Source organism: Echinops telfairi, unplaced genomic scaffold, assembly GCF_000313985.2.
Source record: "Echinops telfairi isolate 266 unplaced genomic scaffold, ASM31398v2 ScPeMD7_18;HRSCAF=68, whole genome shotgun sequence".
NCBI lineage: Eukaryota > Metazoa > Chordata > Mammalia > Afrosoricida > Tenrecidae > Echinops > Echinops telfairi.
This window is the reverse complement of record NW_022103915.1, coordinates 31,518,876-31,535,270: the sequence shown is the minus strand read 5'-3', so window position 1 is coordinate 31,535,270 and position 16,395 is coordinate 31,518,876. Positions and strand designations below refer to the sequence as shown.

The 16,395-nt window shown below is 43.3% G+C and overlaps 1 protein-coding gene and 1 pseudogene across 1 annotated transcript in view; one reads left to right on the top strand and one right to left on the bottom strand.

The window, feature by feature from the left end:
• Positions 1-16,395, bottom strand: part of ENTPD5 (ectonucleoside triphosphate diphosphohydrolase 5 (inactive)) — a 48,122-nt gene that overhangs the window by 3,583 nt on the left and 28,144 nt on the right. The window contains 10 exon segments of the mRNA XM_004698708.4: positions 3-41; positions 1,742-1,857; positions 3,020-3,076; positions 8,007-8,147; positions 8,806-8,907; positions 12,874-12,935; positions 13,547-13,626; positions 13,884-13,972; positions 14,296-14,331; positions 14,600-14,675. Of these exon segments, the coding sequence (XP_004698765.2) occupies positions 3-41; positions 1,742-1,857; positions 3,020-3,076; positions 8,007-8,147; positions 8,806-8,907; positions 12,874-12,935; positions 13,547-13,626; positions 13,884-13,972; positions 14,296-14,331; positions 14,600-14,675 (798 nt within the window).
• LOC105979991 lies at positions 5,627-6,947 on the top strand (annotated as a pseudogene).

The following is a 16,395-nucleotide window of genomic DNA, read 5'->3' as shown; positions in this document are numbered from 1 at the left end:
AAGGCCCAGCCTGTCTCAATGTTGTTCACTTTCTTTGTGAGCTGTTGCGAGAGAAAACAGAAAGGCTTCACACTTTCATGCAATCTTCAACTCTAAGCCAACATGGCACGTGGGCAGGTAAGATCTGTAAAGTGCCCCACACGTGACCAAGCACCGAGGATAGGAGCTTGTCCCTGGAGGCTTCCCACTACCCCCACCCCCCTCCCCGTCTATATAACAGCCCCCTTCCCCCCATGGTCGATGTCCCCAGCCCTGCCACTGATCCAGGAATGCTTCTGGCCCAGGAAGTGCTCCCACCCAGATGTCCCACCCAGAAGCCTTAGGCTACTGCACTTTTTTTCCGAACGCTCATCCCCTGCTATACTTTTTGAACCACCCATTTCTGAACCGGCAACCTGCAATCCAGTGTGAGTGTGGCAGCAAGGGCATGCACTCAGGAGTTGGGACTAGATGTCAGATCAGGAAGGAACACTCCAAACCTGCCAACCTAGTGTGTTTTCTTCAGAGCCCTAGAGCCGGGGTCCGCAAACCGCGGCCCACCGAGGATATTTATCCAGGCCGCCGCCGGGTGTTTTTGCCCCGTTTTGTTTTTTACTTCAAAATAAGATACGTGCAGTGTGCATAGGAATTTGTTCATAGTTTATTTTTAAACTATCTGTATAGTCTGGCCCTCCAACGGGTCTGAGGGACAGTGTACTGGCCCGTTTAAAAAGTTTGAGGATCCCTGCCCTAGAGGCTCCTGAAAATCCTTCAGAGGCCAAAGGTGAAGCACAACTGGCATTCTGCATCAGCTCTTGTTGAATAAAGGTCTTTGCACAACCATCGCCACCAAGGGAAAAAAGGGTTTGAAAACCACTGCTAACTTTCTGTGACACTGTTCTGTGTCGGCCCGATGAAATCCAGGCGGCACTGTGAACATGTTGGTGAGTGGCTTTTGAGTCATTCTCTTAATTGGCTCCCTTCGCTTAGAGGTGACGCTGGGCAGTCTGGGGCTTAGTCTGGAACTCTTGAGTCATTGGTGTGGCCTTATCCTGAAATGCTCTCCCTCTGTTCTCACCACGGGGCTGGACAGGCTCCAGGCACAGATGCTGAACTGAAGCAATCTTTGGGGCAGGGACAGACTGTCCACCCCTGAGGCTCCATTTAAATTCTGTCCCCACTGAAATCATAGGAACAAAAGTACACCAGCCGTGAGAATGACAGACAGAAAACCTCTGTAGGTAACTGGTGGTGCTTCAGCAGAGGCCGTTGTGACTCGCCAGTGTCAAGAAGCTTGGGACGCTCCCTGTCTACCATCTGTGCCTGCCGGTAGGAAATGCCTCCATTCACAGTGATACCCGCTCAAACACCTGGCACTGTGTTGCTAACAGTCCAATGACATAGGTGCTGCAAGTATCCCTGTGCTTCAGGTGAGAAACCTAACAGAGATGGCAGCAGCGCTGGGAAACCTGCAGTCAGAACTGAACCCAGACCCAATGGCAGTGGAGCCCAGGTAAAGCCTGTAATGAATGCTAATGGGGTCTGTGAGCCTTTCTGTTCGGTGATCTGGGGAGAGCTTGCCGGGTAGTGAATTTAGAGGCCACTACATTGAATCAAGGTCCTTTCCTACATTCATGGTGTCTGATATTTGGACTACAAGCAAGGCATCATAACACAATTTCACTGATCACCACTCATCACCTCCTTCCTCACCCACAGATGACGACCCTTCTGAGCAAGACTGCCACGTCCTCTTTCTTACCTGTAACACAGTGCTGTCTGCAAAGCCAAAGCCATCCTTTAACAAGGCCGTGATGTAACTGAGATCCATGCACAGAAAGGGACTCCCTGAAGTGAAGTTTTCTAAGTTATCACACACTGAAAGTGAGACAACAGTGGGATTCAGGTTTATAACTCGGTGTGTAATTTCCTCTAAATAGGTATTTAAAAAAAAAAAAAAACTATTATAAATTTGGTAAAAGTTTAGAGAGCAAATTGGTTTTCCATTCAGTTCATATAGTTTGATTCATGGCATTGCTTATGATCCCTACAATATGGGAGCACTCTATCCACTTCCTCCCTGTTCAGTTCCCATTCCTCCTCCTCTCCTAGCCCTGCCTTCTGAGCTTGATCCCTGGCAAGTGCTGTCCGCCCCCTGCTCCATGGTTGACTGTCCTAAGGAATGCTACCACCCTGGTGCTGTGATCCTTGATAGACCTGTCTCTTGTTTTGCTGAAAGTTGAGTCGGGTAAATACACATTTAAAATAAGCAAAGCAGATTCTCCATTTGGTGGATGCTGTGGCCTCCCTCTTAAAGGCTAGAACTGTACAGACAGACTATTGCAGCTTACCCTCACATATTTACATGCATCCTAGTGTATCTGGTAAACCTCTATAGCCTTAGTTCTAAGTTCCCTATCTGTAATTAATGCTGAGCCCCAAAAGGAAAGGATATAGTAGTTGCCCTGACATTGAAGCCACTGGCTAAGAACACAGATTCAGGTCGACTGACTCTTTCAAAGAAGCATCTGTGGCTGGCTGGTGTCCATGTTTTCGGTGCTCACTATTTCATTATTATGGTTTATTTTTTTTAAGAAAGGAAGGATGGAAAAGGAACTGTAGACAGAAACAAAAGGTATTCACTCTTTCCCCACAGCCTCTTATTACCATCCCCACATTCTTGCCCAGATCTTATGCCACTGAATGCTTCTAGCTCCAGGTGAAGACTGGAAAACTTGGGGGCTACCAGCCTTCTGAGAGCCTTGCTGAGCTGGCTGTCACCCACTTGGTCCCTTTAGGGTTCACTGAGGTTGGCAGGCAGGAAGCCCCCATGGTGCTGTTGGACTACTAACCACAATGCTCCAAACCCATCAGCCACTCTGAGGGGGAAATTTGAGGCTGTGCTGGTAAAGCGCTATAGTCTCAGACTGCCTAGCAGAGCTCTGAGTCAGACTCCCTGTGCCGGCAGCGGAGTGGGCTGGTTGGAGTTGGCGGGCACAGCCTCACAGGCTCACCTATGAGGGCTTCCGCTGACACTTACCTTCCCTGGCCTTTTGTCCAAAATCTTCAACTTTTAAAATGCCCCCTTTTTCATAATCTGAAAATGAAAAGAACAGTAACTGATTATCAAAATGCCTGGAAGGGAACGATGGAGAGTGATCCTGGAGGGATTAATAATGAAAACACCCAGAAATAAAATTTCCAGCATTGGGAGGGGTCGAAGCAAACACGACCCGCCCATACAATACAAGGGACGCAGCCCTGCCGGCGGATGGTAGATAGGAGACCATGGAGCGTATTCTCTGGTGTGTTCTTTTGCTGTCCTGTGCTTTCCTTCTTCTTGTAGAATCTGTACATTTCCTACCTGTGCTTCACTGTTACTTCCATCATTACTCAGATGAAAAGATGCATGTTCTTTCAGGGCCTACTGTTTATAGGACGGTTACACGGGGGTGGGGCCAGGCCCTGGTCTGGGTCACAGCAATGCAAATGACACAGGGCTGTGCTTAAGTGCATACAATTTCGTTTTTCTATCCCGACCAACAGACGGGGCAGCCAGCTTGCTCATAGTCCAGTTTCTCCTCCACCAACTGTTAGCTCAACCTGCCTCACCTCTCCTACCACTGAAGGAACAGATAAAAATCCAGGCTCATGGTAATCCCAAAATCTGAAGAAACATTCTTTCAGCAGAATTTGGATTTAATTAGAATTTGAAAGACAAGTGAATGCCTCTTTCAGAAGAGGCAAAGCACAGATGGGAAAAAATATGAACAATTGGTAAACTTAGGATAAGGATATCAGTGTTCAAAGCCTACAAAGTCCCCAGAGAAAGATATTATCTTTCCATATTCCTGTAGGTTTGATCATTTGCAAATAAAAAAGCAGAAATAAATTACAAAATAAAATTTAAAAGCCCCTTTAAAATAAGTGCTCCCCCACCTTCCCTGACAGCATCGCTGAAGACAAAACGGGTGCATAAGCAAATGTGGTGAGGAAAGCTGATGGTGCCCGGCTGTCAAAAGATATAGCGTCTGGGGTCTTAAAGGCTTGAAGATAATCAAGTGGCCATCTAGCTGAGAAGCAGCAAAGTCCACGTGGAAGACGCACACCAGCCTTTGTGATCATGAGGTGTCAATGGGATCAGGTATCAGGCATTGAAGACCCAAAACAAAAATCTTATCAATGTGAATTGATAGTTAATTGGACACCCCTGTCAGAAAGGCCACAAGGAAGAGACGAGCTAGTCAGGGTGCAGTGTAGCACAGGTGAAACACACAACCTTCCTCTAGTTCTTTAATGCTCCCCCCACACACACACCATCTTGATCCCAAATCTACCTTACAAATCTGGCTAGACCAGAACATGTATACTGGTACAGATAAGAACTCAGAAACACAGGGAATTCAGGACAGACCAATAAGAGGAATGGCAATACTAGGAGGGGAGGGGAAGGGAAGGGAAGGGGGAACTGATCACAATAATTGATGTATGGCCCACCTCCCAGGGGGACAGACAACAGAAAGTGGGTGAAGGGAGACAGCCATCAGTATAAGACATGAAAAAAATTTTTTATAAATTATCAAGGGTTCATTGGGGAGGGAAGGTAGAGGGGGGAGGGAAATTTAAAAAAGAGGAACTGATAGAGCTCAAGTAGAAAGCAAAAGGTTTTTAAAAAGATAACATGTACAGATGTGTTTGACACAGTAGATATATGTATGGATTGTGATAAAAGCCCCCAACAAATAAAATTAAAAATAATAATTTTTAAAAAGTGCTCCCATGGGAGGGGAAAAAAGAGGAGCTGATACCAAGGACTCAAGTAAAAAAATGTTTGGAAAATGTTGATGGCAACATATGTACAAATGTGGTTAATACAAATGAATGATGCGTTGTTGTAAGATTTGTAAGAGCCTCCCAATAAAATGATGAAAAATAATACATATAAGCAAAAAATAATAGAATAAGAATTCCCTTAGTTTCTTTAAGGAGCTCAAGACAGATCTTAAGAAAGAAACAGCAAGGGGAAGAAACCAAAAACATCATAGAAGTGAAAGCCACAAAAGAAGGGTAGTGGGGTGGGAGACAGGACAAAATCTGCTAACACAGGCAGACATGGAAGACAATAAAAGTAAGCCAACTAAAATGGAAAAGAGTTAAAATTAATTAAAAGAATATAAATAAAAGAAAAATAATTCAAAACAACGTTCTAAAAGTGAAAGACCAGAAGCTTCCGCTTGAAGGCAGGTATTATGAAGACCCAGGTAAAATGGACACAAATCATCCTCAACTCAGAACCCAGTGCCACGGAACAGAGTCGGACTCACAGGAACCCCTGAGACAGTCCTTCCAGGTGCACAAGTCCTTACAGAAGCTGACTGTCACATCGTGGTTGGTCACACATAAAGTTCTTGAGTTCAAAGATAAGAATGAACAAGTCACCGATGAGAGTAAACATATCAGGCCATGCTCAATCGCTTCTTAACACAAGATAGTGAGCAATGCCTACAGAGTCCTCAGAGGGAAAATCTTTTTTAAAATCATTTTATTGGGGGCTCATACAACTCATCACAATCCATCCATCCATCATGTCAGGCACATTTGTACATTTGTTGCCATCATTCTCAAAACATTTGCTTTCTACTTGAGCCCTTGGTATCAGCTCCTCAGTTTTCCCCTCCCTCCCTCCCTCACCTTTCCAGAGAAGAATTTTTAAGTGGAACAAATTGTCACGCAAGTATATAACCCACCTAACTAACCCAATGCCAGTGAGTAAATTCTAATTTTGAGTGACCATTGGGGATACAGTAGACTTGCCCTGAAAGGTTTCCAAGGCTGTTATCTTTAGGGAAGCAGATGCCACACCTTTATCCTGCCGAGTGCCTGGTGGGCTCCAGCGACTGACCTTTCAGATAGAAGCTGCGTCAGTGGGGTGCCAGGCTCAAGTCTTCAGGCCACAGATATTTAAAAGAAAGCAAAAAAGGATCTTAGCATAAGCCGCTCCTGCAAACACTTTTTTTTTAGAATTGGACAGAGCCTTCGTGCTTTCTTACTCCAACTGCTAATCCTGCCTCATTAATATAGAGGTAAGAAGGTGCGCAGGGCCCGAGACACTGCAGACCCGCGACCCGGAGCAGCTCGGAGGCGGTGAATAATAGCTCTTCAAGTCTGCAATAAAAAATGGCCTCCAATAAAACTACATGCAAAAAATGGGAAAGAAACAGAATCGAAAGAGTAAAAAAGTTGAAGAGGCTGAACCTGAAGAATTTGTGGTAGAAAAAGTTCTGGACCGGCGTGTTGTGAATGGGAAGGTGGAATATTTCTTAAAATGGAAGGGATTTACAGATGCTGATAATACTTGGAACCTGAAGAAAATTTAGATTGTCCAGAATTAATTGAAGCATTTCTCAACTCTCAAAAAGCTGGTAAAGAAAAAGATGGTACGAAAAGAAAGTCTTTATCTGACAGTGAATCTGATGACAGCAAATCAAAGAAGAAAAGAGATGCTGTTGACAAACCAAGGGGCTTTGCCAGAGGTCCTGATCCTGAACGAATAATTGGTGCTACAGACAGCAGTGGGGAGTTGCTGTTTCTCAGGAAATGGAAAGATTCAGATGAGGCAGACTTGGTGTTGACAAGAGGCAAACATGAAATGCCCTCAGATTGTCGTTGCGTTTTATGAAGAGAGACTCACTTGGCATTCTTGTCCAGAAGACCAAACTCAATAATTGTTTGCAGTGATTTTTATATATATTTATATATATATATAAAATTTGGGTCTTGGGTTTTTTTGTTTCTGTTTTGAATTATTAGAAGAATAACTACATTCTAATGGAAATCAAGTTTGATATGTTTTTTTGGAGTAGTACTGGGGGAGTTGTTGGGGTTATTTTGTTGTATAAACAGCACTGGTTACTTTGAACAAATAAAGCTTTCAGTAGTTGCTTCATTTATCAGAAAAGAACATTTGATACCATGGTATATTATTTCCTCTGCATTACAAAATAGCTTTTCTAAATATTGGAAGTTCTAGTTATTACTGAATCATAACTTGTTTAAACCATAATGTATGCCTAAGGACCATTCTGGATGTTTGGTTCTTTGTTTTTCTGTGTGTATGCATAAATACATATGTATATTTTAATTAGTTTTACCTTCATCAAAAACTGTTCTAAACAAAAATGGCATTTAAAATCAGTCACCATAAAACTAGAGAGGTGTTTTTGAATGAAGTAGATGCAATCCACAACAAAGATCTGTTTTCTATTACATTATGCACTAAATGATACAGCACAAGACTTTAAATGCCCAAACCACAGGCAGTATAGGAGAAGCAAGCATGCACTCCAAGAAAACTCCAGACGCACTGCCATCAAGTCAGTGCCGACTCACAGCGACGACCGACTAGGACACGGTAGAACTGCTCTGTGACTGTAACTGTTTACGGGAGTAGAAAGCCAAGTCTTTCTCCTGCAGAGTGGCTGGTGTTTTCCAAACTACCAACCTTGAGGATCACAGCCCAACACATAACCACTGTGCCACCAGGGCTCCTCAGCACACTAGGAACAGGAAATGAATTTCTCTCTCATGCCCTGGAAGACCATGCACATCTACACAAAGCGATCGCTTCTGTGATAGGGAAATGTTACAACAAAGAGGCAGGAAGAACATTGTGGGGGTGACACATGTCCATTCTCTTGAATGTGATGATGGCTGCAGAGCAGATATGCATGTTAAACTCGGCCGTTTATCCTTTCAATGAGTGCATTCTACTGCTAAGTCAGGTAAGCCTCACTAAAGATTTTTTTTAAAAAGAGACAAAGCATAGTTATTTCGGTCATTGTCTAGCTCCAAAAGATTCAAAATTACGTTCCATTTATTTCCACTTGGTGTGGCTGGTGCATTCCAGTAATCATTGCTGGGGAAGAGCATCTCCCAATAGAGCATTTCAAACACCTCTCCTCCCTTCCCTTCCCCTGCTGCTGCCCTGGCCAATGTCCAGTCTGGACTGATGCCTGCAGTCAACTTACCAATCATCTCTGTGTCAACAGCTCGATCGTAATAGTACGAGAATGCATAGAAGGAGCTTCTCTGGATCTCCTCTGGCTGGTGAAGTTTTCCTTGTACCACTCTCTGTACTTCGGCATAGCAGGGCTCAAAGCCCATCTCCCCTGCTGGGGCAAAGGTGCACAAGGGTAAGGTGAGGAAATCATAGGGGACAAATTTAGCCAACAGTAAGATCAAGTAGAGTAGAAGAGGCTCAAGCAATGAAGATGAGCAACTTTTGTAGCCTCACTGCTGACAGCGTCCTCCTTAACTTGCATTCAACACAAACAGCCATAGCTGAGCTTGAACTGCTGCATCTAGTATGACATTTTAATAGCACACATTTTTTGGCATGTATTTAATAGCACATATTCAGAGGGTTCACCTGGCTCCTTCACTAGGAAATCACATTTCTTCCTTGATTTCAAGGTCTACGTCTTTACTATACCCAAGACATTCTTTATGGCCTCACTATGCTGTAAATAGCTAAACATTAACCTGAAGTGGTTTTAGCTTACTTGGGGGGCAGAAACCATTCCATGTATCAGGCTTAGGGTAAGAACAGGTTTCTGAACAGACCCACGGCACGAAACTCGGAAGAGTGCAGCACGCACCTTGTTCACTGTTCCTTCACTCATTCATTGGAAATACATTAAGATATATTTAGAACAAGTCCCTGCAATATGACATACTTTTATTGAGCTCTGGGAAAAAATTCTTAAGAGACTCTTCCTGAACTTTTACTGTCAAGGTCATTTCAACCAGTTAAAAAGCATCACTTGCCTTCTTGGTTGCCACCATACTGGTATTTCACGCCCCCAAAGATCCATTCCGCTTCCAGCCATCTTGGAAGGCAGGCACTTCGGAAAGTCTGTCCATCCTTTGCTGGAAGAACCCAGATTACAAATTACTATGAAATGAAGATGTGAGGGGCAAGTAAGAACCCACTAGGGCTTGAAGGAATCACAAAAGTGGTGAGGCCTTACATTCTTATGAAATGAATCAAGTGGGCTATATCCTCTGACAATTCTGAATTCAGGGCTCACAGTGGGTGTTATGGGCTGGTGAATCCCCAAAACTCTCGGCAGATTTTTGTGTCTATGTGCATTTGGCAAGGGGTCCATAGCTATCATCACAGTCTCAAAAAAAATCTAAGACCCACAATGGAATAAATTAATTGGGGAAAAAAATACTCATTCTCCCTCAGTGGTTGTTGGGAGACTTAAATGAAATACACCTGAAGATGCTTTATATCATCATAATAGTAGCATACTATGTCAGCCACCAGTCGTCTGTACGTTTGTTGTAATGTAGGTTGCTGAGCTGCTGCAAGAAACATCACCAGTATTTCAAATACCAGCAGGCTCACCCATGGTGACAGGTTTCATCTGAGCTTCCAGACTAAGAAGAAGGACTTGGCGGTCTCCTTCTGAAAAACTTGGTCACTGACAACCTTACTGATAGCAGTAGAGCACTGCGGATACAGTGCCAGAAGATGAGCCCCTCAGGTTGGAAGTCACAAAATAAGACTGTGGGGAAGAGCAGTCTCCTCAAAGTTGAGTCCACCTGAATGACTTGGATACAGCACGGCTATCTCATGGCACAAAATGGGAAGAAACAACTGCAAACGTCCATTAGTAATCAAAATGTAGAATCCACAGAGTATGAATCTAGGAAAGTTTTAAGTTGTCAAAAATGAAATAGAATGCATAAAGAATGATAACTTAGGCATAAGTGAACTGAAATGGACTAGCACTGGCCATTTTGAATCAGGCAGTCAATATACTGGAAATGATGCATTCAAGAGGAAAAGCATTACATTCATCCTCAGAAAGAACACTTCAAGAACCATCCTGAAATGCAACGCTCTTGGTGATACGAAAATATCCACCTATTACAAGAAAGACCAGTTAATATACCTAGTGTTCAAATTTATACACCATTCACTAATGCCAAAAATGAGGAAATGAAAATTTCAACCAAATTCTGTAGTCTGACATGGACCAAACATGCAATCAAGATGTATTGGTAATTACTGGTGATTGGAATGTGAAAGTTGGTAATAAAAAGGATCAGTAGTTGGAAAATGGCCTTGGTGATAGAAATAATATGGGAAGATCATGGGATAGAATTTTACTGTACTAATGGTAAGTTTGATACATTTTACTTAAATGGCTAAATATGAATTGTTGGATGACATCAAAAACATCATAAAGAAACCAAGAAGTCATTAGAAAGACGAGCACAATCCATTGAAACTTGCTCTGGAACACAGCGAAGCTAAGTGGAAAGAAGAAAGGGTCAAGAGCTGAACAGAAGCCTTCATAGGGTGGCTTGAGAAGACAAAATATGAGAACAAAATGCACAAAGACCTGAAATAAAGCCAAAAGGAAAGGCACACGTGGCATTTCTAAAACTGAAAGGGCTGAAGAATAAATTCAAGCCTTGAGTTGCAATACTGAAGGATTCTATGGGCAAATAATAACAAATAAGTAAAAAATAAAAGACAGAGGGAATACATAATCATTGAACCAGGAAAAAATGGTTGGTGTTCAACCATCACAGCAGGTAGCATGTGATAAAGAGCTGACACCAAGGGTGCAATAAAAAGTAAATATCTAGAAAATGATGGCAACATATGTACAAATGTGCTTAATGCAACTGATGTGTGGATTGTTACAAGAGCTGTAAGAGCCCTCAATAAAATGTTTTAAAACGAACTGGTAGTACTGAAGGGAGAAAGGCACTGTTGAAATGCAAGACTCCAGGAACTGACGGAATACCAATTGAGACATTTCCTTTTTTTTTTTTTTAGACATTTCAACCAACTGGAAGAAGCTCCTATTTCTGTCCATTCTAAAGAAAGGTGGTCTAACAGAATTTGGAAATTATCAAACAACATTATTAATATTACATGCAAGTAAAGCTGTAGTAAAGACAATTCCCAAACAGCTGCAGCCGCTGATCAACAAGGAGCTCTCGGATATTCAAGTTGGACTTAGATGGGGACATGAGACAAAGGGTACCCTGTGACGTCAGAGGACCTTGGTTGAAGCAAAGGCTATCATAAAGTTGTTTGCCTGTGTTTTCTGGCTATGCAAAGGCATATGACTGTGGTTCATAACAAATTACAAATAACATTAGAAAGAATGAAAAATCCAGGATATATAGTGGTGCTCATATGGTACCCGTATATAGACCAAGCAGCAGATGCTTGAAAATGAGGAAAGGTTTGTGTCAGGTTATATCATTTTACATGAAAAGTTGTACTATATAAAGAAGATCAAAGCATCAGGATTATATGCATTGTGATAAGAGTTGTACGAGCCCCCAATAAAATGATTTTTTAAAAACATCAGGATTAGAGGAAGACTCATGATCAGCCTTTGATAAGCACATGACACAACCTTGCTTGCTGAAAGAGAAGAGGACTTGAAGTACTTACTGATAAAGATAAAACATACAGCCTTTTGTCTGGATTACCTCAGCAACAACAACGAAACCCCTCACAAGCAGACCATTAAGCAGCATTGGCACACGAACAAAGACTGGTGGTCAAGGATCTCGTTTTACTTGGATTCACAACCCACTTGCAGTCAAGGAATTAAACAGTGCATTGCACTAAGCAAATCTACTGCGGAATATTCTTCTTTAAAGTGTTCCAAAGCAAAGACATCATTTTGAGGACGAAGGTACACTGATTCAACCATGGTATTTTTAGGCATACATGCATGGGAAAGCTGGACAATGAATAAGAAACACTGAAGAATGGCTGACTTTGAATTATGGTGTCGGCAAAAAATAGTGAATACCATGGATTTCCAGAATGAACACATATTTCTTAGAAGAAGTACACCCCAAATGCTCCTTAGAAGCAAAGACAGCAAGTTTTCATCTCTAGTACTTCGGACATGGCAGCAGAACTGCCCTTGCGGGTTTCTGAGCCTGTAACTTTATGGGAGTAGAAAGCCTGTCTTTCTCCCACAGGCTGGCTGATGGCTTCAAATTGTATACCCTGAGGTTGGCAGCCCAACTCATAACCACTACACCACCAAGGCTCCCCCTGGTAGAGTAGAGGAGCAGCAAATAAGAGCAAGTAGTCCCTCAACAAGACGGACTGACAGTGACTGCAGCATAGCAACAATTGTTAAGGTGGTGCAGGACAGGCCACTATGCATCACAACAAAAATGACCGTGATATAAAATCCTGGGGTTGTACCAGCAGCATTTAATGCGAAATATAGTTAAAGGGATACAGAAAGATAAGTAACTTTGGCTTAAATTACAAAAAATTAGGACTAGCCTCAGTTCTTCCTGACCCCATAAGCTGAGTTCTTCACCCATCTTTCAACCGTGAGTTGATAAATGAAGTTGCTCAGTTACTCCACCTTCAGACCCTGCTTCCTGCACCATGTCAAGTGAACATGGAAGGACCTGAGCAAGCTCCTGCCAATTGACTTTAAGGCTGGAGTTCCTGCTGCTACTTTAGGATGCTGATGGTGCTAATAATGTAAACCCAAACACCTGGACTTCAAAGACTATACAATGCACACTTCCCAGTTCCACAAAATTCTTTCCTTTATAAGGAGGACCATTGCCCAAACCAAACCCATCGTCCCTGAGGCCATTCTGACCCCATGGGAGAGAGTTAAAGTGTCCTATAAGGTTTTCCAAGGCTGTACCCTTTACAGAAGCAGCGGGTGGGACCAAACTAATGACCTTTTGGTTAGCAGCCAAGTGCTTTAGCTACTGCACTACTAGGGTTTCTATCATTGCCAAGGAAGGGAAAAGTTGTTGGCAGTGTCAGTGTCACTCTGACCATCCCCAACCCAGCACAGGTCCCAGACCAACCTTCTGTCTCCAGGGCTCCCAGGGTTGCCAGTCTTGCAGCTTTCAATCCAAATCCCAAGTAACTGTAAAATACAGGATTTACTCATTGCATGCTGTTTCTAAAGGCCTCCAGCCCAACGCTAATTCTTTCAAAAGTAGCATGGTATTTATAGCAATACAACGATTTTGTCTGCCTCGGGAAGGGAGTTCTGCTCTGTGACCGATTTCATCTCATGTGATCAACATGACACAATTTCTAAACAAACCCAGGCTGTGCAGAAAGAACTTCCCGCTGCTATGTCAAGGTCAGAAGACAGTGGCAGTTCCTACAGTCCCAACCTGGGAACCAGCTACAGAAAACCTGCAGACATTATTTTAGCACTCAACCCGGCTGGGATCGTATGCCAGGCTAACTTGTGAGCATCGGAAGGCCAGTTCACAGGACTTGTCACCTAAGACTTCTCAAGGAGCCCTCCCTTTAGAGAACATTTGACTCTTAAGTTATATAATTCTCAGGCCAGGAACAGAGGAACCTCTTGGGTCAACTGGATTTAGTAAGCAGTTTAGATGTCAGTTGCTAGGCCTTAAGGGTTTGGCAAAGCTTTGTAAGGCTGATAAATATGAAAATACTTTGAAAAGTCAGGCGACTCATCCAACACAAAATATTATTCCTTTTCCCTGTCCCCTTCCTTACCTATGTGTATAGAGCTTATACGTGCTGTTAAACATCTCAAAGGAAGTGAGGTAGCCCCTAGGGGTTTGTTCCAGAGTTTTCTGAAAATCAAACAAAGCAAAAGACTATTCAGGACCGCAATTATCTGAAGATGTTAACCAGAGATGAAGGACACAGATTAAACTAGTATTCCCACAAGGTTTGAAGAATCACCAGGACTCCGAACTGCAAGGGGGCCCCCACCTGATCATCTGATCATTCTCCTCAGTCTACTTTCTGAAAATGGGGTGCCATCTTCCAGGTACCATTAAATGTCTACACATGTGTTGCACACCAGACCTACATATAAATGACTCACCTCAAACTGCGGCAGGAAAGTGATTTGTGTGGAAGCGCCCCCGAGGTCCAGGGTCCCCACAGTCTCCTGGTTGTGGCCATGCAGCTGCCCTGTGAATGAGATCCCACTCTGAACACCATCTACATCTTGGACAGCCCCACACTGTCTGCACCTCCCCTCCTGCTCCGGGCCACATACTGGAGGGATTCCATAAATGCCACTTCCCTCCCCGGAGGCCTGCTGCTGGAGGGCAGCCTCAGAGGGCTCTCACTGCAGCCAAAGCCTTGAAGACAGGATGCAACAATAGCTTCCTGCCTCTGTTTTTTTTTAAAATGAAAGAACAGCACAGACAAGAAAGGGATCTTTTCTCCCTCTCCTGACAATGTTGTGAAACCCTGCCAAGGTCTTAAGATAAACTTGGCAATGTATTTACCTGTCAGAAAATTCACAGAAACCCAGGCTAATATTCCTGAAAAAGAGGAGAAAAGGATTATATCCCCACAGTATATTTTCCCCTTCCCTGGCCCCATCTTCGTTCTTTCTCTAGATTTCAGGTCTAGACTATAAAACGCCCCTCTCACCCTTCCACTTCCTGCTATTCCATTCCTTCCTCTGGTTTGCTACTCCTTCTTAGCTCCTATTTCTTCAAAGCCCATCCCTGCTCCCAGTTCCCATAGTCAGATCTTTCATTGACCTTGTCCCTCTCCCCAAAGAAAAGATAGCAACACCTCTCCTACCTTCATAGGCTCCGTCCATGATGCTAACACTGTCATCTGGTACCAGGAAAGGTGACTTCTGGAAGATTTCCCTTACCTAGAAAAAGGAAAAGGAAAGAAAGCTGGGTTCCCCAGGGTTCTGAGACCGAGGTCCCTATTTTGCGTATGTTCTCTACAGATCAGGAAACACCTCTCTTTATATTCCCTAGATAATAACATTTTTTCAGAACACATTCCCTGTCCCCACGCCCCCGAACTCCACCAAATAGACAAGGAACTTGGCAAGTCATTCTGATAAAAATAAAAATATAGGGATTCCTGACTTGAAAATAAATCTAAACCCGGACACCTAGATTTCAAAGTGAATTAGATCTAAGGAAGACAATACGTTTGAACCTCTCAGCTCATAAAAATCCTGTAATTAATCCTCTGACTCAGCTTTTAGCCCAACAATACACAGGCTCAGAGGGGAAGAATAACACCCAAGAATGGCATACACTCCCTGGAAAATCAACCGTACAAAATCAAATAGACAGCATTTGCTTATGGATAAAAACTGCTGACCGCAAGAAGGGACAGGAAAGAAGGATGAGTAATACAAAAACACAAGGAGGGCGGAAGTGGGAAGAAGGCTGGTATATCTTGGGGACTGCATCAATGTATGAATTGTTGAATGGAAAACCAATTTACTCTGTAATGTTTTAAATCATGAAAAAAAGTTAAAAAAAAAAAGAATCCTATAATTAAAAATCAAAACACCTAATTAATTCTACCTGGACACACACCAGAAGCTGGGAGGATCTATTCCCACTTCACCCCTTAGACGAGCAGGTGGAGCTGGGTGGCTCTTGACATTGCAGGAAAGGTTCTTCTGCCTTCCTGGTGCAGGTTCACATCCAAGGGCTACCAGCCTGTATTAGATTCTGACACATGGCTGGGACCTCAAGAGTCTAGAGACCCCAGGTTCTAGATGTCTGGAATCCTACTGTAGGAGATGAGAATGATGATCTTGTACAGGTCAACGATGAGCTTGCGCTTGACCCTCCACAAATACACAGAATAATATGGTGTCATGTCTCATTTTTATGTAATTATTATGGCTTAGGCGGGGGCTGGGGTTGGAGGGATTCTCCAACTAGGAACACAAGGATTTCTAGTCTGTTGGGTGTTCTCATTTCCAAAGGGACAAAAACACCACAGTGACCTCTGGCCCCTGTTTCCGCCAGGAAATGGGTTAGCTACAAATAGCTTTCAGAAGATAGATAAGCACACAGGAGAGCTCCTGCTCTAGCCTCCACATCTCCACCTGATTTTATTCTCAACCCAACTGCCAGAATAAAAAGAAAAACAATGAAACTCATTGTTATTGAGTGGATTCTGATGGATAGTAACCCTGTAAGGACAGAATAGAACTGTCCCTTTAGGTTTCCAGACTATAAATCTTTACAAGAGCCAACAGCCTCATTTTTCTCCAGCAGAGCAGCTAGTGGATTTGAACCTTTCTCTGACCTGCAGGTTAGCAGCTCGATGTGTTTCTAACTATGGCCACTGGGACTCCTTACAGCCAGAATGGTACTGTTAAATCAGATGTTGCAAGGGGAAGCCAGCCCCTAGCACATCGTTACAGGTCCAGTAGGCACAAATGTACAGCGATAATAAGTAAAGATTATAGTAAAGTCATCAAGAGCATGAGAGATAGAAGAGAGTTAAAAAATGGAGTCAGACACATTTCATGGTAGCATTGCTCAACTTAGCCCCTCTTGGTGGTCCACGTGGAGAGAGGGGGAAGGGAAGGAGGACAAGGGGAAAGGGTAACA